The sequence below is a fragment of the Eptesicus fuscus genome, chromosome 15 (assembly GCF_027574615.1).
Source record: "Eptesicus fuscus isolate TK198812 chromosome 15, DD_ASM_mEF_20220401, whole genome shotgun sequence".
Classification (NCBI taxonomy): domain Eukaryota; kingdom Metazoa; phylum Chordata; class Mammalia; order Chiroptera; family Vespertilionidae; genus Eptesicus; species Eptesicus fuscus.
The window spans coordinates 61,451,567-61,474,590 of NC_072487.1; the positions used below are offsets into that span (position 1 = coordinate 61,451,567).

The following is a 23,024-nucleotide window of genomic DNA, read 5'->3' on the forward strand; positions in this document are numbered from 1 at the left end:
CCTATCCCTCTGGTAACCACCATCCTATTGTCTGTGTCTATAAGGGTTTTTGGTGTGGTTATTATTTTTTTTTTTGCATTGATTTAGAGGGGGTGGGGGAACATCAATATGTTGTTCCACATATACATTCATCGGTTGATTCTTGCATGTGCCCTGACCAGGGATCAAACCCACAACCTTGGCATATGGAAATGATGCTCTATCGAAATGACCCATCTGGCCGGGGCTATGAGTTTTTGCTTGTCTTGTTTGTTCATTTGTTGCTTTCAGTTTTATATCATACAACTCAACAACAACAAAACAAACAATCCAAAGACACTTCTCCCAAGAAGACATGCACATGGCCTACAGATATATGAAAATATGCTTAGCTTCATTAACTACATGTCATTCCTGTTAGAATGGCTATTATCAACAAGACAAGTAAAATAAGTGCTGGAGAGGTTGTGGAGAAAAAGAAACCCTCATTCACTGCTGATGGTACAGCCACTATGGAGGTTCCTCAAAAAAGTAAGAATAGAATTACCATATGACCCAGCAACCCCTCTTCTGGGAATGTACTTGAAAAATTTGAGAACTTTTATTCGCAAAGATATGTGTATCCTTATGTTCACTGCAACATTATTCATAGTGGTGAATACATGGAAATAATCGAAATGTCCCTCGACAGATGACTGGATAAAGAAGATGTAGTACATATTACAATGGAATACTACTCAGCCATAAGAAAAGATGAAATACTGCCATTTCGACAACATGGATGGATCTTGGAGAATATAATGCTAGCGAAATAAGTCCTACAGAAAAAGCCAAGAACCATATGATTTCACTCATATGTGGGATATATGTACTATTATTGCAACTTTTCTATAAGTTTAAAATTATTTCCAAGTAAAAGTTTTTTTAAAAAATACTTATCACAAGGGTTTTTCTAATGTAGGAGTTAAAATCCTAAATTATAGTTCCAGGTTAATATATTTCAGTCTGGGCATACAGAGTATATTAAATAGGATAGTTCAGTAGTTCCATAAACTTAGTTCCTAGCACAAGTGAGGAAATATTTGAAACTTAGCTCCCTGACCTTTAAAATCAGGACCCCTTATCAATGTCAGTTTATCACACTCACCTAAAGAATATGTGATTGATTTACAAGTTTCAAGGAGAATTTCAGTCAAGGCCTCAGGATCTGCATGTTCTTCTTCCAAAAGCATTAATCTATAAAAATCAGAAGGCAAGACACAAATACCAGTTTTAAGAAATATTCCAAAACCTTTCTGGCACAAATAATTTCTATCTGCATGTATCACTTTATGATGTCATTCTAGCATTTAGTTTAAAAATGTAAAAGAATTTCATTGATTACATGTAAAATGCTAAGGGGGAAAAGGACAAAATAAATGAACTATGAAGCAAATTACCCCTGAAAAAAGGCATTCATTGACTGTAGGACTCCTAGCTGCACTTTCCATGTGCTGAGTTTTAGCCGGTCACACATCAATTTGCATATCTCCTGCCGATAACAACCTGGGAAAAAAGACAGAATGGGACAGAGTAGGACAGGGAGTGTGAAGGAGCAAAAGACAGAGCGAGGGACAGATGGAAGGACAGAGACAGAAACAGAGAGGGACAGAGGGGCAGAGATGGGTGGGAGGTAGGGAGACAGAAAAAAGAGGGGGAGGGAGGAAAAAAATAAAACAACAAATGCCTTTAGTTAAAGCCATGAAATTTCAAAAAACAAACAAACAGAACTTCAGGCTGACTTTGTGTCCAATTCCCAAACAAATTTCCCTGACCAGAACTTCCCCCATGAAGGTCCCATATAACTGTTTATAAATGTTCATTTTCAAAGCAGTATCCTTCTCCAAGGAAGTGACACTGAATCTTAACCACACTCCCTTTCCCTGTAGAACACCCTGAATGACAAGAAAGCAGAACTCTGGAGGCAGGAGCTCCTGGGGACACGCAGGAGCTTCCGCACGTTGTGGGCTTACCAACAGACATCAGCTCTATCCCAAACCAGTCACGCCAACTGCACTTGCAATTACAATTATATAATTAATAGTACACTAACTGATGAAATAGGTGTATAAAACTCAACAAAGTCGTTATTTTTAGTTAGATTCACATATGTAAAGACAGATGGCAGTAAAAATCTGTAAGAATTCTGCACTGGAATTGCTGCATAAGAGATTTTAGCTTCTTTTTCTATAATAAAGAAACAGAACTCAGAAATTGTAGATGATACCTTGTGAGTAAGGTGTACGAGAAGTCAATGTGTAACAGTTCAATTCTCAAAGGCTTGGCCTTCCCCTCAATAACTGGCAAATGAATATACATTTCTATGCCTTACACTAAAATAAACTGCTTTGGGTATACATCATCTTCTATATATATAAAAGGCTAAGTGACCGACCGTCCATCCGACTGATGCACACAGGCAATTTAAAAATAAACGTTGACTTGTGCATGCACGATACATGTAAAGCTCTCGCTGGTGCCTAACGGACGCATGTTTTAATTTTATAATACTATATTATATATGGTATTTTGACATGTAATTTTTTGCAGTAACGTAATTACCGCATGAATGTTTCTTCTAATTAATTTCCTTTCAATGTGCACGAATCTGTGCACCGGGCCACTAGTTTTTATGTAAATTCCCTACTTTTTCTACCTCATTCAAGAAAAAGTCAGTAGCCCTAATGGCGTCAAAAAAAAGAGACTTCCACTGCAGGCCAGAACATAATGCCAAGACATAAGACCATTTATAAATACGTATCTTTTGGAAAATCCTTCCTATACATGGCAAATATATTTTTTCAAGTTCACCAAAAAAATGGCAAGGCTCAGAGACAATCTTAAATCTGACTTCAGACATATCCAATCACAAATAATCAACATACTTTTTTAATAACACTCAAGCATGTTAAGGTGTCTGGGGGGAAAACACTGTAGAAACTAACAGAAGGCAAACTTCAGAGGAGCCTAGTTCCCAAGCTCAAGGCCCAGTCAAAAACTCCTAACTGCAACCTAATCCAACAAAAAAGGTTTACTGTTTGTTCATCTACTTAACCCTTTGGAAATACATGTCCAATTCTGAAAATCTCTCAAAAAGTTTCAAGGTTCTCAGTGAAACAGAGATTTCACTAGCTTATTAAAGATTTGTTTACTTACAAGGCCATTAATTTCCAAGATGAAGAGACCACACTAATATACTCTGTGGATTGCTCAGCAAATAGTATCACAAAGAAGAGTAAAATAATTCTTTTTACAGTCAAACTATCTCTATATTGTATCATGGGTGTTAAGGGCTGAATTGCGTTCCCCCAAATCATAACTAAGTCCTAACCCTAAGAACCTCAGAATGACTGTACTGAGAGACAGCATCTTTAAAGAGGTCATTAGGGTGGGCCCTAACCCGATACTGCTGGTGTCCTCATAAGAAGAGATTAGGACGCAGACATAGATGGCTATTTACACGCTAAGGAGAGAGGTTTCAGAAGAAACCAACACTGCTGACACCCTGATCTCAAATAGAATTGTGAGAAAATTTCTATTGGTTAAGTCACCTGTCTGCGGTACTTGGTTATAGCAACCCTAGCAAACTAATACAATAGGATTATGTGCCAATGTAGGAGTAAAATTTGTGTTAGATAATTCTATTAATTAGTAAGAAGGTACAAGAAACAATAACTTGTCGCTTAGAACATCTCTGCTCTCATTAAGTAGCCTCTGGTTACAGCACTTCTTCAAATGCAGGTTCTGATGCTTACGCTGAGTCTCCATATTTCGGGGCCAGGCTTTGCCCAGGCCCTCAAAGGCTCCTAGCAGGGATTCCAGCTGCAGCTCCTTTTCCTTCTCATTCTCGTCTTCATTCTTGGTTGTCCGGACTCCAATGCTCTCAGGCGAGTTCTAGGACATACCAAAAAAGAAAAAGAAAAAGAAAAAAGAAAAGCATAATGTAATTTTTTTCAAAGTTACAGGTTTACTATTAAAACAATCAGGGTGCCAAAGTAGGAGATGTTAACCAAGAATTAAATGCTAAATTCTCTAGCCTGAGTTTTCCTATTTCTAGAAAGAATTTGTAACAGGATACTACATCTTCTAATAAATATGGGAAATCTGAAGCAAAGTGGAAAATAAACACTGTATATGTAGTATTTTGAGCACCACATAAAAATACTTGCATTTAAATCATGGAATTAAAGATGAAAGAACTTGGTAATGACCTAAATCCAAACTCCTATAATAAGAAGGAAACAGGTTGGGAAGTGACTCATCCAGCTAGCTCAAAATATCATCAATTCAAAATATAAGTCTTCCAAATACATTATGTAGGTAATATTATTTAAGTAGCCTTTTTACTCAAAGAAAACAACTACAAATTAGCAGCAACACAAGAAATAAGAATGCTATTTAAACTATTTCATGTTTCACAAAAAATAGTGAAACTATACCCTTATTTCTTTGAAAACAAGTATTTCATTTTCCAAATGAAACTAAAGTCTGTTTTGGATCAAACTCTGTGCCCCCCAATATATGGCAGAGGCCGTTAACAGTAACATACTGAGCTCCCTATATTCACTCTAGCATGGCTGGGGTGGCTTCTACACAAGCTCAAAGGCAAAGCTTATTTTAACGACAGGGTGGGGCAGAAGTATGTTTACAGTTGTGAGTACACAAAACATAGAGGTTATTCTTATGTTAGCACTTATTTTTGTATTATTTTCCATATGAACAACTGTAAATCCAGTTTTGCCCCACCCTGTATGACAGAGACCATTCATTCCAATATCCACTCCTGTAGCCTAGAGTTTCTTGGCTTGCAGGTCGAAACCCCTGCAATAAACTCATCTTTCTGCTTTGTTTTAAAAATAAAGCTAACCAGCCCTGGCTGGTTTGGCTCAGTGGATAGAGTGTCGGCCTGTGGACTGAAGGGTCCCGGGTTCGATTCCAGGCAAGGGCATATGCCTGGGTTGCTGGCTCAATCCCCAGTGGGGGGCATTCAGGAGGCAGCCAATCAATGATTCTCTCTCATCATTGATGTTTCTATCTCTCTTTCCCTTCCCCTTTCTCTCTGAAATAAATAAAAATATATTTTTAAAAAATAAATAAAATAAAGCTAACCACTGTCCCCTTCTCCCATGGAGGACTAATGGACACCGAGAATGCATCTGCAGCCAGATTCTAGCTAAGTACTGGCCAACAGAATAGAAGTGAAAATGCCAGGCAGCATTTCCAGGAGCTCTCCTTAAGAAAGCACTGACATGCCTACTTTGATCCTTCATTCTTTCTTCAGCTTTGCCATCACCTGTCTGGAATGTAGCTATACTGTGGACCATGAGGGCAATGATTTTCTGCTAATTGTAGCTACACTAATCCTAAAACAAAATATGCAAACAGAACAAAGAAAAATCTTTTCTTTTTAATTTTTGAAGTAGAAACCAGACGTGAGAAGATACAGGTGGTCATTACCTTCTTGATGAGAGGTATGACAATGTCAGAGAACTCCTGGAATCTGTCTTCTTTGGTGGCCTTCAAGACATCTGCTGCACAGCTGATGGCTACAATTTTGTATTTGGGGTTCTCTTTGCAGCACTCCTTGAGAACAGCTTGGATAATTTCATTTGTGCTGGGCTGATTGGGCACAGGCTTTTCCAGCTCTTCACTACAGGACCCACACAAAAGCATCACAACAGTTAATAAAGGCCGCCACTCTCGAGTTCAGCTTAAGAAATGGCATCTTCACTAACAGAACGTTTACCTGCAAGCTGTCACCACACAGGCAATGGCTTTCAGCAGTTCTTCCTAAGGGGTTGAAAAATGAGAATGCTATTAAGCACATATGTGTCATTTACATTCTTTGCATTATGACTACAATTTCATATCTATGACAACAAAAATTAACCAGAGTATCTTATCTTTAGGCTCTTACTGTTTAATAAGTACACCCATAGATGCAGAATAACTGCCTTTCTCTCCATTTCATAAAGCCTAGAGAGCTGACTTGCCCAAGGTCACACAGGCAGAAGTGTGGACCATGGAGTTAGAACTAATCTGCTCCTAGCCCAGCTCTTCTTCTGCGGTACTGCACTGGCCACCACCGACATTCACAGCATCAAGTAGATTGTTTCATGCTGCCACAATCTCATTTTCCCTGCTGAGTGTTCACTGTATCCTACTACCGCCCTTGTGTAAAAAATGACTGTTACTAATTCATGGGCCCAGAGATGAGCATCCTCCGGTCCAGGTTTGGACAGCCTGCCTTGCTACTCAATTTCACATACGCCCAATCCTGATCTGTGCATGAGGTCACTGGTTTAAGACTTATCTTAAAAAGCTGAACATGGTAAGTAAAAATCAATCTCCAGCATTACTATGCAGTATTCAGGACACATGGGTTGCACTTTGAAAATTTGGTTCACAAAAACAATCCATCTGATGTCTCACAAAACCAGATTCTAATTTTTGTAAGAAATGAAAGATGAAGTCATCATCCTTTAAGGATAACTTAGATTTAACGGGGCGTGAGTGGTTCCTTTACCTTTCCTGCCCATGTTCTTCCAGCGAGGCCTTGCAGCAATGCGGTCAGTATCATTCCCAGATATGGAGGTACTAGGGAGCTGGTTTGTTTTGCAATTGATGCCATGGCAATTGCACCTTGGGCTTTCATTTTCCAGGACTGAGACTGTAAAGCCTTCTGGGTAATAGCAATCAACTCCTGCAGGTATAACCGAATGCCACCAAAGGAACCTAGGTTACAAATGGCAAAATTAAAGCAACTTTTAAGTGACAAAAAAAAAATACTTTTTCTTTCCTAAGTCTGAAAAAAAGTCAGTGACCACAGTCTAAAGCAGTGATTCTCAATGGTTACATTATGCCACTCTGTAATAGGGAGAGAAAGCAGGTGGTGGTGTGACATACTGCTACAACCGCAGGACTTCATGTACATGGGTATGTCCATGAGGGCATCATGCCACTAGTCCTCATTCCATTTATATGCATGCGTCCAGGTAAAAAAAAAAGGGAGGGTGGTTTGAGAAGCACTACTTTAAATAATGCTCTAAGGCCACATAAAATCACTCTTCACTCTAAATTAAAATAAGTAAAACTACTCCGTTGGGGCAGCATTTCTACTCTTGCATGGGGGCAGCAATGAGGGAGGAAAGAGTAGAGCTCTGAGTGCCAACCTTGAGAACTCAGCAATTGGGATATAGACTCAAAAGCAAACGGGACACATGGTATTAAGGTCCTGGGAAAGTAGCTACAGGAGTTTATGAATAAAAAATGTGAGTAAAAACTCCAGCTGTGATTCTTAAGAAATAGGTTTAATTCTTAGGTACTGTTTACTAACCAGGTACATTCTCCTGCCACACTTCAGTCCATAAGTTACATTCTTCCTTTTCTGATTTCTCCTCGTCAGAAATCTCATGCATGCCTAGAAATGCCAAAGGCAGAACTTCTTTGGCATGGTTCTTCAATACGTCAGGGCTGTAGCGTCCAATAGCATGAATAGTCAAAGCACAAGAGGTCTTATAGATGGGTTCTGAAGAGAAGCAGAAAAAAAACACAATCCTTATGATACTGTGTTTAAGGGTAACTAATCTAAACAGACTATTGCTCAATCTGGACCACAGTAAAATCAATAAGAAATGTTCCTAGCAAAGCACATAAAACCAGATTAGGTTGTTTACATCTAAATTTAAAATAATATAAATATTTAAAAGGTACCATCTTTCTCCATGTACCAGCTATTGAGCTTCTGCAGGAGTTTCTCAGTGCTGCTATCCCGTGAGGTCTGAAAAAAGAAACAATACTGTCTTTGCTGTATAATTATCTAAGTATAATCACTTAACTAAGTAAGAAATTTAACTCACCCGAACTAAATGGCCCATGGCAAATGCACACGATTTCTGAATTACACTGTTCCGATCTGTCAGGCCACTAAGCAGAGCACTCATAAGTTTACCTATCAGAAATAAAGGAGAAAAATCTGGCACTTGGTTGACCAAATGGTTTGCTCTGTCCCCAGAACCAAGACAAACTTAACCCTGCAACTAATACCTGATTTATTCCAGGGTAGTTTAGAGCCCCTGTATGTTATATTTGTACTGTCCATTTGCCTGCTATAAAATTTAAAATTAATCTGTGTCTAGAATATTGTGAAGAAAGTTGAAAAAATGAAAGCTAGGTACAAAAAGTTCATTAGGCCCACCTAGGGGCCAATGTAAGAAGAGAAAATTGCTGATGTAAAATGAGCTATACAGTAAACAAATCCTACAGGGTGACAGATACTTTCACCTTCTTGTACCACTGGAAAATAATCAAACACTTGTAAAACTTGCTAAAATTGATCATTCTTTACTCCTGCAAACAAAGAGATAAAGGAAGAGGGAGAAAAAGTATACAGGATCACAAGCATATCGGAATGATAATTATTATTTTTTTTAATCTTGTCACACAAGACATGGCCATAGAAAAATATCACTACGCACAGTTTTGACAAACTCACCTGAGTAAGGTGTTAGGTCCTGGGGACACTGAGTAGTTAATGACACAATGACACTGGCACAGCCTCCCTACAAGGTTACAAAGGCAAAGGTCTAAATTTGATGGTCACAGCGCTCTGAAACCCTTTGTTTTAGGTGGGTGTCGAAGATTTAAAAATAAAGTATACAAAGTCTAACAGCCCCTCCATGAATCAATCTGGAAAGAGGAAAACTCTTATTTTAAATTAGCCATGCAGAGATTTTTTTTCAAAACCTCCAGGAGGAAAATGGGTGCTCTCATACACTGCAATTAAGAAAGAAAACTGGCCCTGGCCAGTGTGGCTCAGTTGGTTGAGCATCATCCCATGTACCGGGAGGTCGCCAGTTCGATTCCCAATCAAGGCATATGCCCAGGTTGCGGGCTCAATCCCCGTAGGAGGTGTGCAGGAGGCAGCCAATTGATGTTTCTCTCATTGATGTCTCTATCTCTCTCCCCCTCTCCATTCCTCTCTCTCTAAAAATCAATAAAAAAACATTTTTTTTTCCAAAAAAGAAAGAAAACTGATTCAATATTTTGGGAGGGCAACGTATGTCATCTTGTCCATCTTTGTTCTAACATTTCCAGTTCTAGAAATTTAACCAAAAGAAATAGCTTCACATGTGTCCCAAGACATTTGTAACATTCTTTGTTTAATGTCAAAAAAGCTGAAAACAAACCAGATGTTCCTTGATGGATTAAAATAAATAATGTAAATAAATAAATAAATGAATGAATGAATGAATGAATGATGTGGCAGCCACACAGCAGAATATCATATGGCCATTAAAGAAGACACTGTGGAACACACATGCACGAATAAGCGGCTGGAAGGAAACACTTGGAAATATTAACAGCAATCATCTCTGGGTGGTAACCTTAGGACAAATTTTAACTTGCCCCTGATCTATAAATGCTAAAGTTTTTAAAAGGCAAGCAAGTGTTAATTTTGTCAGGAGGGAAAAAAATGTGACTTGTTTGTTTTTAGAGTGTGGGGGTAGGATCTGATCCTTGAAAAATCTTGGAAAGACATTTTCCTATCCAAACACCTGCTGAGTGCTGTGAAAAATGCTAATCACCACCTAAAAACAACCATGCTTGATAACTTATTAATGGATGAGCATTTCCATTAATAAGTGATAATGAATGAGAACCCAGAGGGCATGTACACAGCAACCAGGGGACAGAAATGACTCCACTAAAAAGGACAATATTAAGTCACATGTCATTTCCTAAATTAGTTACATGTCTTAATTTATTAATGCAACCATAAAAACAAACTGGTTAACCTAAAATATTGGGTTTTATAAAAAATATGAATTTCAAAAATGTGGCTATTATATTTTTGTGGCCTAAACAAATGAGAATTACTCTTGTGAAAAATACACTTACGTACCTTAGTTCCAAGACCTACACCACTTCTGATCAGTTCACATAATCTAGGAACTAGCTCACCCAGCACCGACACATCAAGATATTGCAGGCACTTTTGGAAAAGAATAAATATAAAGTTAACCTTAGAAAATAAAGCCCATATCACACCTTCAATTAAAAACTGCCCATGTCAATCAAATATGTACCCACTGGATCTGACATGAAGTTGAAAAACTGCTACTTTGATTTTGCTCCAATTTCTAAGTTAAAACAAATGTACTATAAACAAAAACAATTCATTGGTGGCCCAACATTACAAACGAAACAGAAACAATGAAAAACACTGATTTTCTAAAGGAGAAAATTAATAACGATTATCCAACAAAAAAGGATCTTGCTGGACCTATTTCCTCTGTCAGTCCATGTTCAGTGTAAGGACCTACATTAAAACTGGTCTTCAGTGGGTCTGCCCTACCAATCCATCTTATTAAAGTTGATTCCTTAGCAGATTTGCTACACTATATTTTTTTAAATGCAATGAAGTATATTCTATTATTAATGAGCACATCTATAAGGTGTTTGCTAACCATTCCTATTTCTCTAAGTTGTCTTTTCCTCCCAATAATCCAACTAAGAAATAACATCCTTAGACCAAACTTTGGTCAGTCTCCCAGTAAACCGTAAAAAATATCTCCTTCTTCTGTCCAGGCTTGTGATCTGCTTAGCAAAATTATTTCCAGTTGCTCATGAGCTCTGGGTTAACCACTCCAGGGTATGCACAACAGAGACAACTTTAGCGCCTTCGGCGACTTCTAATCTACGAGTCCAGGAATTCAGAACTTCGGTGCTAAGCAGTTCTTTTTTGCAAATCCCTTCCTATGACTAAAAAAAAACAACCTATCAATACTGCTCAGGTCTCTTCCCCTGCCTTTATGCTGCCTGCTTCACTGAATATGTCCCGCCTACACCGCCCCAGGACTTCCCAAAGACAATGCTCACGCAGAGACAAAAATCTGAATCTTGCTAAGTAGGCCAAAGGATACTTAGATCTATACAGAAATATTTTAATATATTGTTCTCCTATAACACAACTCTGGAGTAATGGATTCTAGTATTTAAAAATCATTTATTCCATTTAGTAATACAAAAGAAGAAAGAACTATATTAAGAAAAAACTGAAGTCACAATAGCTGTTGACTCTCCCTTAAATTTCTATGTCATTTCATGTAACCTAGAAACTTTGAACAATTACACTCTAAGGTAAGCAAACACACTTAAACTTTCTCATTACATTAGGCACTGACCATGTTGATTGTTTCCATCATGGGAGAGGATTTGGCAGCACTGAGTCGAGCACTATCCATCGCAGCCTGAGAACAGAAACTGAAGTCACTCAGCACATTCAATTAATAAGAAGAACCTCTATACACTCCCATAAAAGGGCTTTATGCCAAATTGAAGAATCTTTTGAAAAAATAATATATATGTAACAAAGTCAAACATAAGTCCAATTCTAATTCCTTTTGACCATTCAACCATTTACCTGTAGAGGCAGCATCTCACTACAGGTGAGAAATTCAGACAATATTTAGACATTAACTGCCCTCAGAAATTAACATAGTAAGGCTCTGAGCAAGTCATCCAGCCTTCTCGAGCCTCAAGTTCTCCATCCACTAAATAAAGGAATAGACTATAAGTAAATTTCCAACTAAGGTTTTTAAAAAATGTGTCTAAGCAATAAGAAAATTCATGCATTTATTGCTTGAATTTTATAAAGGGCCTTCTCATTTACAATGGCATTTTAGACTAATAGCTATGCTACAGGAGAGGTTAACACTATCCAGACATAATAAATTAAGAAAAATAAGGCAGTGACTTGCCCAGAGCTGCAAAGTCTGGAATAGAATTTACATTTCCTAATTCTCAACACCTATAAGGTTGGGAAGGGGCAAGACTACTGCTAAAAGAATGGAGAAGAAACAGCAATATTAGAGACCCAGGGAAAAGACAGTAAGTTATTACATAGCATAGGCAAGTTAAAAATCAAATAGTCAACTGAGAAAAAACATTTACAATCTACATGGCACTCTGTCCTAATAAATAAAGACAAATGTAAAAAATAAGTAAGTCAAGTACAAAAATAGGCATGGAACAGAAACACACAATTCATAGAAAAAATAAAAATAGCTAATATACTATGAAAAGAAAATGGACACCACTAATAATAAGAAAGTGTAAATTAGAACAATGATTCTTGCTTATCAGGTTGATATCATTCAATGTTGGCTTTAAGATATGGAGGAAATAGAACATTCACCATGTTTGATGCCACAAAATCTCTCCTACAAAAATTCAATATCATCTCATTGTGGAATACTAGGCATGAATTAAAAAGAATGTAATAGATCTATATATACAAACATGATATCTTGTTAATTACAAAAAGCAAGCTGCAGAACAACATTCATAGTCTGATTATATTTTAAGATTAGTATGTTTGTTTGGTTTTATAGCCTATGACTACAAAAGATTTTTAAGACACAGGAAATTGTTGACAGTGGGTACTCCCTCAGGAAATAATACTGTGCTCGTAGGGGAAAGAGGACTCCCAGGGAATTACTTTATACTCTTTGTATAGTTTTCATAACAAATATGTTTCATCTGTAATATTTAAAAACGCTAATTTTTAAAAATCTCAGTATATCTAAAAAGCAGAGTAATTTTAGACTATGCCAAAGTCTAGATACAAATTCTCTTTACTTGTAGGGTAGGAGTGAGTGATCCATAAAAGGATTCTCAGAGTATAGACCCAACCCCTAAAAAAATAAACAAGCGAACAAAAACTGTGTTATATAAATGTTAATGCATTTTTTGGATGGAAGTGTCATTTTCATCTGACTCACAGAACAGTATATGAGCCCTTCCCTACCCACCCTGTAAAAGGCATTCCTGTGGTCACAGTAATTGAGCTGTATCAAGAGTCAAAGTACCATTCAAGGCCTGCAGTGTGTCTAAGGACAATGGACCCCAGTACCTTCACAGGGCTCTTCTTTCATGACACTTACCTAAATGCCTGTGTTGTCAACTCACCTTTTCTTGGTCTGTAGCCCGGAGACTCAAATAATTGAGAACCTGGGGTTCCAATACACTTAAGGATTCTAGCAGAGCTGGGATGAGTTTTGGTGCATGTGGTTTCAACATGGCTCCTGCACTTTTGCTGATCTTCACAAGAGTGTTAATGCTACAGACACACAGAAAACACAGTCCTTTTTACAATACTAATAATATGCCCTACAAATTTAATCATGGGGATGTTTGCAGTGTATTACATTTAAGAATATACTCAGTTGGTTACAGAGCCTGGTCTTAGCACTATTTTTTGTTTTTACTTTGTATTATACACATTTTCACACATATATTAGAGAAAGTTGTAAGTTAAATTCTATGTATTCTCCACACAGTTCAACAACTGGCAATCTTTGGCCAACTTTACTTTACTTATACCTCTACCACAACACACACACATACTCTTTCCCGTGCCATTGTTATTTTGAAGCATATTCTCTAACTAAACTTCAGTATGTATCACTTTATCATAATCAAAACAGCAATTCACACTCAAAAATATTAATAATTTTTTTCATATCACCTAATATTCAAACTCCCCTGTTTCACAACTGTGTTTAAGTTTGCTGAAATCGAATCCAGGGCCCATCCACACGTAGCAATTTGCTATAGTTCTTGAATCTTTTTAACAGTGACCTCCCTTCTCTGTTTCTAGTAATTTATTTGTCCTCATTGACTGTATCCTGATGGTGTCACTAAACATGTTCCTCTGTCTCTTACACAGATCTGCAGGCTCAGTCAAGTTCAGGTTCAATGTTTTAAAAACAATCTTTCATGGGTGGTATTGTACGTGTCCTGTCCCAGCACATCAAAAGGCACATGTCTGCTCCTTGCTTGTGTTGTTAAGAGTGATGGTGGATTCCAGTTTGGTTAGACTGAACCATCCATTATAAAGTTCCCCATCAATCTTTTACCAGTGGATTTAGAAGCCACGAAAAATCAATACCTAGATTATTTTACTGAGGACAGCAAAATGATGACGTCCTAATTGTATCACTCCTAAAAGAACTTTGCCTCATCAACTATGAAATACTGTTGGTATTATTAATTTGGTCCAATTTTAAGAGTGAAATAAAAATGGAATAAAGTTCCTAAATAGTATTCTAGTTTAAAAACAAACCAAAAAAATACAAACTAGAATCATTCTATTAATTTCAACTTAAAATGGCCATATGTATTGAACTGTGAGTGTATTCTTTTAATATTTAATTACTGTAAGGGGTAAAGTTTATTTTAAAACTAGTAAGCTCTGCAATATTACTAGATAGTACAACCAGCAAGCAAGCTCCCCAGGACTCATGGCCTCTGCTGGGCACAGAGGCCAATGAAAATTTTTTAAAAAACACTCTTCTCAAGGTTGAGGCCAAATGGCAAAATGCTGGTCAAAAGCAAGGTTCCCAAGAATATATTTTGCAAATATATTCTAGGCTTTTTAATAAATATTCTTTCTTGGGTTACCTTGGGCTTTCCTCGTCTCATTTTCCACACTTAAATCAAAACATTCACAGAACTAAGTAAATCCAGTATATTCATTTCATCAGCTGATTCACACCTGAGGGCTCGAACTTCTGTCACAGGACTCATCATTCCTTTGTCCAGAAGGCAAGGCAGAAGGGCAGCGATGGTTCTCTGGCCAGCTGCTCCTTTGGCAGGGTCACACATTTTCACACAAACCTCACACACAAAGAGTATGAAAATTAGTGAAACTGACCTCTCACCCAATACTTCCTACTTCCCACATCCATAGAAAAGGATGAGTGAATCCACTGTCTATGACACTACAGAAAGAAACAGAAGAATGAGAACTGGGATTGAGTCCTATGTCTGCAATAACTAAATGGAAAATTTGGTAATGTACTTTATTTTCTAAGCTTTGGTCTTCAAATTTGTGAAATAGGAAACTACTAAAGATAAAATGAGAAAATTTATAAGAAAATATTTAACAACATGACCTAGAATGTATTAATCTCTGATATGCCACAAAATCAAGTTCAAGTAGGAAACAAGTTTCAAAGAGTTTGCCAACCTCATAAAAATGAAAGGCAGATTGACATATAAACACAGCAATAATAAAGAGAAAAGATAGATGTTGCTTAATCTAAATGAGTACCATGCTCTTCACGGTCAAATAAAATCAGACTTTATATAAAGACCAAAAAAAGCTCACCATTTAAAAAAACCAGCGAGATATACTAATCGGTGTTCTAGTGCAGTGGTCGGCAAACTCATTAGTCAACAGAGCCAAACATCAACAGGACAATGATTGAAATTTCTTTTGAGAGCCAAATTTTTTAAACTTAAACTTCTTCTAACGCCACTTCTTCAAAATAGACTCACCCAGGCCATGGTATTTTGTGGAAGAGCCACACTCAAAGGGCCAAAGAGCCGCATGTGGCTCGCGAGCCACAGTTTGCCGACCACAGTTCTAGTGTATTAGCACCCAGCTTCACATTCATTGTAAGAACAGTGAACTATAACATGATGCCAATTACATTGCAACTAAATGTCATTTTGTATGGTAGAAAATAAGTCATTATCATGGTTCTACTAAGTCACTAGAACCCTGCCACATTTCACCGCCCATATAAGATAAGAGTTCTCACCTTGCTCAGAGTTTTCAGAGCTAGTTCTGCTGCTTTTCGTACCGATTCCTAAAAAAGAGAAAATTTTGGCATCATAAAAGCTAGTTTCCTACCACAATACATATTAACTGCCTCTAGGTCTACACGGGTTAGTGTGAAAAATCCTATTTCAATTCTAGGAAAAAAAACAGTACCTCTTTAGGCTCTTTGCCCATCAAGAAACATATTTCCATGCCATATATACTTTTTTTAAAATTAAGTATGACCTATTTTGACCTTACAACAAGATAGCTATCCTATCTAATAAAAGAGTAATATGCAAATTAACCACAACTCTGCTACACCCACAAGCCACGCCCACAAGCCAATCAGGAGCAAATATGCAAATAAACCCAACCAAGATGGCTACAGCCACAGAGAGCGGGAGGGAGGCTTGGGTTTCCCCAGCAATGGAAGAAGCCAAGCTTTCCGCCTGCCCTTGCCAGCCTAGGCCTCCACTCAAGGCTACAAAGTTTCAATGATAAAAGATACATAAATCCAAACAGAAATGGCGGCAGCCATGGAGCTGGAAAGAGCAGGAGGCTAGGGTTGCCCCCTGGCGATGGAGGAAGCCAAGCTTTCCGCACACCCTGGCCGGCCCAGGCCTCCGCTTAAGGCTACAAAGTTTCAATTATAGAAGATACATAAATCTCAACAGAAATGGCTGCCGCCACGGAGCAAGCAGAAGGCTTGGCTGCGCTCCAGGCTACAAAGTTTCAATTGTAGAAGATAAATAAATCCCAAATACCAGGGCCTCCTCTTGGGTCGCCAGGGGGCGTGGCCGACCTGCAAACCACCACAGGCCCCTCATCCAGGCCACCCCATGCCCCGAAGGAACCTCCACCCTGATCCTGAACATCCCTCAGGGCAAACCAGCTGGCCCCCACCCATGCATCAGGCCTCTATCCTATCTAATAAAAGAGTAATATGCAGATTGACCATCACTCCAACACACAAGATGGCTGCCCCCATGTGGTCAAAGATCCTGCCCCCATGTGGACACAAGATGGCCAGCACAAGATGGCCGGCAGGGGAGGGCAGTTGGGAGGGACCAGGCCTGCAAGGGAGGGCAGTTGTGGGCGATCAGGCCAACAGGGGAGGGCTGTTGGGAGGGACCAGGCCTGCAAGGGAGGGCAGTTGGGGGCAATCAAGCCTGTAGGGGAGGGCAGTTAGGGGTGACCAAGCCGGCAGAGGAGGGAAGTTGGGGGCGACCAGGCCTGCAGGGAAGGGCAGTTGGGAGGGACCCAGGCCTGCAGGGGGGAACAGTTGGGGGGGACCAGGCCTGCATGGGAGGGCAGTTAGGGGTGACCAGGCCTGCAGGGAAGGGCAGTTAGAGATAAACAGGCTGGCAGGGGAGCAGTTAGGCATCAATCAGGCTGGCAGGGGAGTGGTTAGGGGGTGATCAGGCTGGCAGGCAGAAGTGGTTAGGGGCAATCAGGAAGGCAGGCAGGCGAGCAGTTGGGAGCCAGCAGTCGGACATCCCTCAAGGGGTCCCAGATTAGAGAGGGTGCAGGCTGGGTTGAGGGACACCCCCGCCCATGCACGAATTTCGTGCACCAGGCCTCTAGTTAAATATAACAGTTTAGAAACTACATATATTATAAAAACAAACATGAAGATCTCTATGAGAATTCTAAGAGACTTTTAAAATATCTCTTGCCTCCTGCATGCCCTCTAGTGAGGATTGAGCCCACAACCCAGGCATGTGACCAGGAATCGAACAGTGACCTCCACCAATGAGCCACACAAGCCAGGCTGAAATGCCTAATTTTAATGGCAAAATATCAAAATATCTAAAATTTAGATTTCTCAGGAAAAAATGCAGAGGAACTGGTCATGCTATTTGGGAATGGCTGATCCAATTTATAAAACTTATCAAAGTAGAGTTATTCTGGATCACTTCTAAACTCTTATTTGTCCCTAATAAATAGCATCATGAGATCTCTATTAAAAGAAGCTCAAGCAATGGCCATCTTTTTTAAAAAGTCAATTCAATTTAGATCTAAAGATACCCAACCTTGCAAATTCATAGACACATCAAGACTGAAACTTTGGGAAGAACTTGCAGTCTTTAAAAATTTTCTAGATACTGAATTTTTAAATATATAACTATACATATTTTAACTATTTCAGTTTAAGCTATTCTATAAATAAATGCAGATTTTACCTTTATGTCATCTTGTACTCTAAAAAGAGTTTCCCAAATTTCTGGAAGTTTATCAATGATGTCATCTAGGGGTCTTCCTCTTAGTAAGTCATTCAGAGCTAAACAGCTGAAAATAAACAATTTGGTTTCAAATACATGATCAAGAAAGCTCAATATTTTACTCTGAAACATTCGTATCAAAAAAGAATATGCATTCTGCCTGTATTTCTAGTCCTCACTCTACCCCACCTCAAGTCAGCAATGACTAGTTTCTCTTTGATGACTCAAATATACCAGACATACGGCATTTACAGTCATTCAATGTCTGTTTCCCACAACTATAATACAATCTCTTTGAGATGATACATCATTTTTTACTTACCAGTGTACTTAGCACTCTGCCAAGCATATAGCAGGTAGTTAATAAATATAAATTAACATGTGTACATAAATCCTCCCCTAACAAAGTCATGAGAGTATATAAATATATCTTGATGTCTACCAATTTAACAAGTGATCTACTACTTCTTTAATTTCATACTTATAAAAACTAAGACATCTTAGGAAAACCACTGACTAGAGTTAAATAACAATAACTGCCTAACCCAACCAGAAATATATTTTTAAAGAAGCTTTAATTTACTCCTTTGGCCCAAAGTATAAAACTTGGAAACATCAAGAGAAAAATTCAGTTGCATTTAACTAGTCTTGTTATTTCTAAAAATTGTACCTGGATTCTCGAACTCGCCACATGCTGCTGGTAAGGTTCTTTATCAAATCTTCAAGAATTTCCTTCAAATACTTATCCACCTAAGGAAAGCAAAAGGATAAAATAAAAAATGTGAAATCTATCAATAATCAAATTATTCATCTCTAAACCACCTACCATGGTTTTTAAAAAATACATACATTTTTTATTTCGGGGGTGGGGAGAGAGAGAGAGAGACAGACAGACAGACATCAATAATGAGAAAGAATAATGGATCAGCTGCCTCCTGCACCCCCCTACTGGAGATCAAGCCCACAACTCAGGTATGTACCCTGACTGGAAAAGGAATCATGACCTCTAGATTCAAAGGTCGACGCTCAACCACTGAACCAGACCTGCCAGGCCTGACCATGTTTCTGTATGTAACAGCCTAAGTATGTCTCTAGGCCTCTCAGCCTACAATTCTTTCCCCACTTCAGTTACTAAAAGCTGTTTGAGCATTTTAAAATGCAAACTTGATCCTCTCATTTCCTTAGTGCATGAGAATAAAGTCCAATCACCTGGACATGAAAATAAAACCCTCTGTGACCCATCTAATGCCAACCACTCATATTCAGCCTCATCTCCAGTTCTTGCATATACTACTCTACCTTCCATCCCATACTTGCTTAACTAACTCACAACTTGTCTTTCAAGATTCAAATCAGGCATCACCTTCACAGAAAAGACTGGCCTACTCTACCTCTGTGTTCCCACAGTACCTTCTCAAGCACACATCAGCCCTCCTAACTGTATTGCTCCACCACACTGAGACCTTGAGGGCAGGGACAGTGTCTCAGTTGTCTTTGCGTCCCTGGTACTTTGCACAGAGTCTAGCACATAAAGAAGTGTTATAAATACTCAGAATCAAAGATTAATTTAATTTCTTAAGCCTGTTTTGTTTTGATATACACATCAATTTGGTAATACAAACTGATGGCAGACTGATTCTGTGCTGATCCAGAGAACCTCAAACCTTACAGCTTCTCCATCTCTACTCTTATAGAAGTTTTGTTATCTTCACTTATATGTAAGAAAACCAAGAGAAGTAAATAGCTTAACCAAGATTTAACAAAAAGATGTCTTTCAATGTCCACTTCTCTAAACATCCTCCACAGGGATCTCATCCACACTTGTGGCTTCACTTTCACTCATACAAAGATGATACTCACTCAGAGCTTAGCCTCATGCCCTGAACTCAGATCTATAAAGCCAACTGGCCTATTAGATCTTGACTGACCCAATGGTACCAAATAATCTCATAGAGCAAATGAAACTCATCAATCCTTCGACTTGACCCCTAAGTACCTACCACCATAAAAAGGAACACACTCAACCTATTATCAGACTGAAGGGAGAGGAAAGGGCCATATCATATTCAGGGACTGTAATAAGGATCATGGAATTTATTTAAAGTGAACCATGAAGTCACTAAAGGATTTTAACCCAAAACAGCACAATCCAATTTGCATTTCTTTAAAAATCACTTTTACTAATGATAATCAAATGAAGGAAGGCAAAGAGAAAGATAACAACCTGTTCAAAAGGAAAAATAAAGAAGAGAATGGATTCAAGGAACACTCTAGAAGCAAAATCAATAGAATGTGCCACTGGATTCAATTAAGGATGACAGCAAGTTTCCTGGCTTGGGTAAATGGATGAACACTGAAAACAGATAGGGAAAGTTGTTTTTCTATGTTGTTGTTGTTGTTGTTTTAAAATATGTTTTTATTGATTTTTATAAAGAGAGAAAGGGAGAGGGAGAAAGAGAGAAAGAAAAAATCGATTGGTTGCCTCCCATTAGCACCCTGACCAGGGATCAAACCTGAAACCTGGGTATGTGCCCTGACAGGAAATCAAACAGGCAACCCTTCCCAACTGAGCCACATCAGCCAGAGTGGAACCCTGTTTTTTTCCAAGCCCTATTCTAGACTTGCTATGTCTAAGGTATTGTGAAATAACACCCAAGTTAAGATGTCAAGCAGCCGTTAGATAGATATGCAAGCCAGGAGCACAAGTCTTGTCTGGGCCAAAAATATAAGATTGGGAACCATCACAATAAATGCCCTTGAACTGATGAGCTCATCTAGAATGATAAAGCTGAGAGAGTAAAAGGTACTCAGAGGCAAGCCTGGAGTGGAGAAGTCCTAATATCTAGGAGTGGAATAGAATATGAGAAGCAGCCAGATGACAGAAAACTAAGAGAGAAAGACCACACTCAGTAATTGCCTGCTTCCTTGTCTATCTCCTCAACTAAGTCAACTCCCTGAAAGTGGGAACCATGGCCTGTTCTCCACTGCATCAACAGAACCTATGGACAGATAGTATTCCACTTGTGTGAATATTCTGTCATTTCTTTACCCAGCCACCCAGTGGACACTTCGATTATTTCCATTTTTGAAACTTCAATAAATGTTGCCATGAGTATATTCAATACTTTGAAAGAAGAAAGAAATAAAAGAACTTGTATTTGTTTCAACAAATAAGTATACAAAATAAGAAAGGAAGATGGGCACTGGGTTCAAATCCTGTACATAATCTTAGACAAGAGGTCAGAGATACTTGCTGTTGTTTTGTCAGTGACCAATGCGTTCCAAATACTTGTCATGGCCTGTCTGATGCCAAGGTTGGGATCAAACTGGTAACGATAGAGACGAGGAACTAGCTGAGGCAGAAAAGGAGCCAGCTGTTCTCCAGCTTTGGTAGCAATTACATTAAAACCAAAAGCAGCACCCTGAAAAAATATGATGAAGTGGGTCAGATACATCTGCTGCAGTACAATATTAACATAGTCAATATATGAAGATCACAAAATTCTCCCTCCCAAACTTGCCCCTGAATTGAGCCTCACTTTACTGGGTGTCCCAGCTTTACCAATCAATAACAGCAGCCATGTGGTGGTCTGGCTCTCTCTAATCACAGACTTTTACAAAACACCCTGCATATCAATTGCCACTGCCCACCAATGTAACAGATTTGGCATTGGAGGAAAATAAAAAATAAAAAATGTCCAGTGATAGTAACTTACCTTCCTTGAGTTCCACATTGCATGATGGTTTGCCAAATTCATAAATTTATACACCAGGTCTGGCTGACTAAGATCACTGGCCAGAGAACAAAGCTCCTTGTAAGTAGAGAGGCCCTGGCTTGAAAACAAACAGAAAGTATGTAATAATGTATTGCTCTATCTCTGACCTAATGAAAATTACATTACCAATAATACTAGGACATCTTAAAATTATGTTTTTACTAAATTTTCAATATTGGATTACCTCATCACTGCAGAGGGCAGAGAACCAGACTAAAAAGAATATAAAGAGTCACCTAATCTAGTATCACCGATGCCTGGTAAATGACTTCAACACCCCTGCAACTCTCATGGAGGTAGAGCTCTCACCAGCTCTGGAGGCAGCTTGGTGACCCTTCATTATATTGTGCATGAATCTCTCTCACCATCATGAGACTGACTTGAAGATAACCGCCGTCTTCCCCGGAGTCTTTTCTAGCTAGAGCACACAGCCTTGGTAATAACATCTTGAGTCCTGTTAATTTTCCTCTGAACAAATAATATTTGCTCAAATACCTGATCACTTGGGTTAGTTATTTTGTGAAAAGCAAGTACTTTTTAATACCCCAGGGAGAGTAAGTAAATGGAAACAACTCTCCGTGAAAACCATGAGCTAAGGGAGCACCTCAGGAAGAGCCAATGCTGCTTCCTAATGCTGCAGGCAGCACACAGCCAAATCTGCAATTTTCCCTGAGCATTTTTAGAGGAAAAGCAACAGTGTAACCACAATGGAATAATATCAGATAAAAGAGGGAGGGCTCTAGGAATTATTTGAAATGCTAAATTGGTAGACTTCAAGACACCAACCAAGTCGAGTCCTCCCAGTCCCACGCCTCCCCCGACAAACCAGGCGCAGTGGATCCCCAACTATGCAGCCAGATTTCCCTCCCCCTCCAGGATTCACTATCTGGGAGCTGACAGAACTTCCCTGGATCCAAGGTCAGGCTCAATGAAGGGTTGTGAAGGCCTGGCTCCTCAAAGCAGGAAAAGTCTAAAGGGCCACCCAACACCAGCTCCAGAGTTCCTGGCGAGGTCAGTATCTGCAAAGTGCTGGCCCTATCCTGCTTCCTCACTCTCCCCCCTCCCTAGGTGATGACCCCAGACATTCTTCAATAAACCTCCAGCATACCAATCTCCATCTCAGAGGTGGTTTCCCCCAGGCTACATTAGGCTTTTTCTATAAAAGTTTTCTCCTTCCACTAACACAACATTGTCTAGGAGGGTGGAAATAAATTTCATGAGTGCTCTATTTACCAAACTAAAGATGTCTACAGAACTGATCCACGGACTGGACACACTTACCCATCAGGTGTTTTGCCAAGACCGCCCCCTTGAAATACCACTGTCTCTCCAGAAACTTCATGTTTAATTCTAAACCAAAACAACATTAAAGATTTAAATTAGACTCAAATTTTT

At 38.9% G+C, this 23,024-nt stretch overlaps 1 protein-coding gene across 2 annotated transcripts in view; it reads right to left on the reverse strand.

Moving 5' to 3' along the window:
- The window catches only part of ECPAS (Ecm29 proteasome adaptor and scaffold), a 98,815-nt gene that overhangs the window by 4,171 nt on the left and 71,620 nt on the right, over nt 1–23,024 (reverse strand). For both annotated transcript variants that reach the window (XM_054727050.1, XM_054727051.1), the window contains 20 exons: nt 22,911–22,979; nt 21,570–21,687; nt 21,108–21,275; nt 18,524–18,603; nt 17,815–17,920; nt 15,630–15,677; nt 14,579–14,700; nt 12,991–13,141; nt 11,205–11,270; nt 9,923–10,012; nt 8,513–8,579; nt 7,878–7,969; nt 7,732–7,798; nt 7,355–7,546; nt 6,545–6,753; nt 5,765–5,808; nt 5,476–5,668; nt 3,774–3,912; nt 1,419–1,524; nt 1,127–1,215 (listed from right to left, as the gene is read on the reverse strand). In XM_054727050.1, coding sequence (XP_054583025.1) covers nt 1,127–1,215; nt 1,419–1,524; nt 3,774–3,912; nt 5,476–5,668; nt 5,765–5,808; nt 6,545–6,753; nt 7,355–7,546; nt 7,732–7,798; nt 7,878–7,969; nt 8,513–8,579; nt 9,923–10,012; nt 11,205–11,270; nt 12,991–13,141; nt 14,579–14,700; nt 15,630–15,677; nt 17,815–17,920; nt 18,524–18,603; nt 21,108–21,275; nt 21,570–21,687; nt 22,911–22,979 — 2,216 coding nt within the window. The remainder of the gene's footprint in view (nt 1–1,126; nt 1,216–1,418; nt 1,525–3,773; nt 3,913–5,475; nt 5,669–5,764; nt 5,809–6,544; nt 6,754–7,354; nt 7,547–7,731; nt 7,799–7,877; nt 7,970–8,512; nt 8,580–9,922; nt 10,013–11,204; nt 11,271–12,990; nt 13,142–14,578; nt 14,701–15,629; nt 15,678–17,814; nt 17,921–18,523; nt 18,604–21,107; nt 21,276–21,569; nt 21,688–22,910; nt 22,980–23,024) is intronic.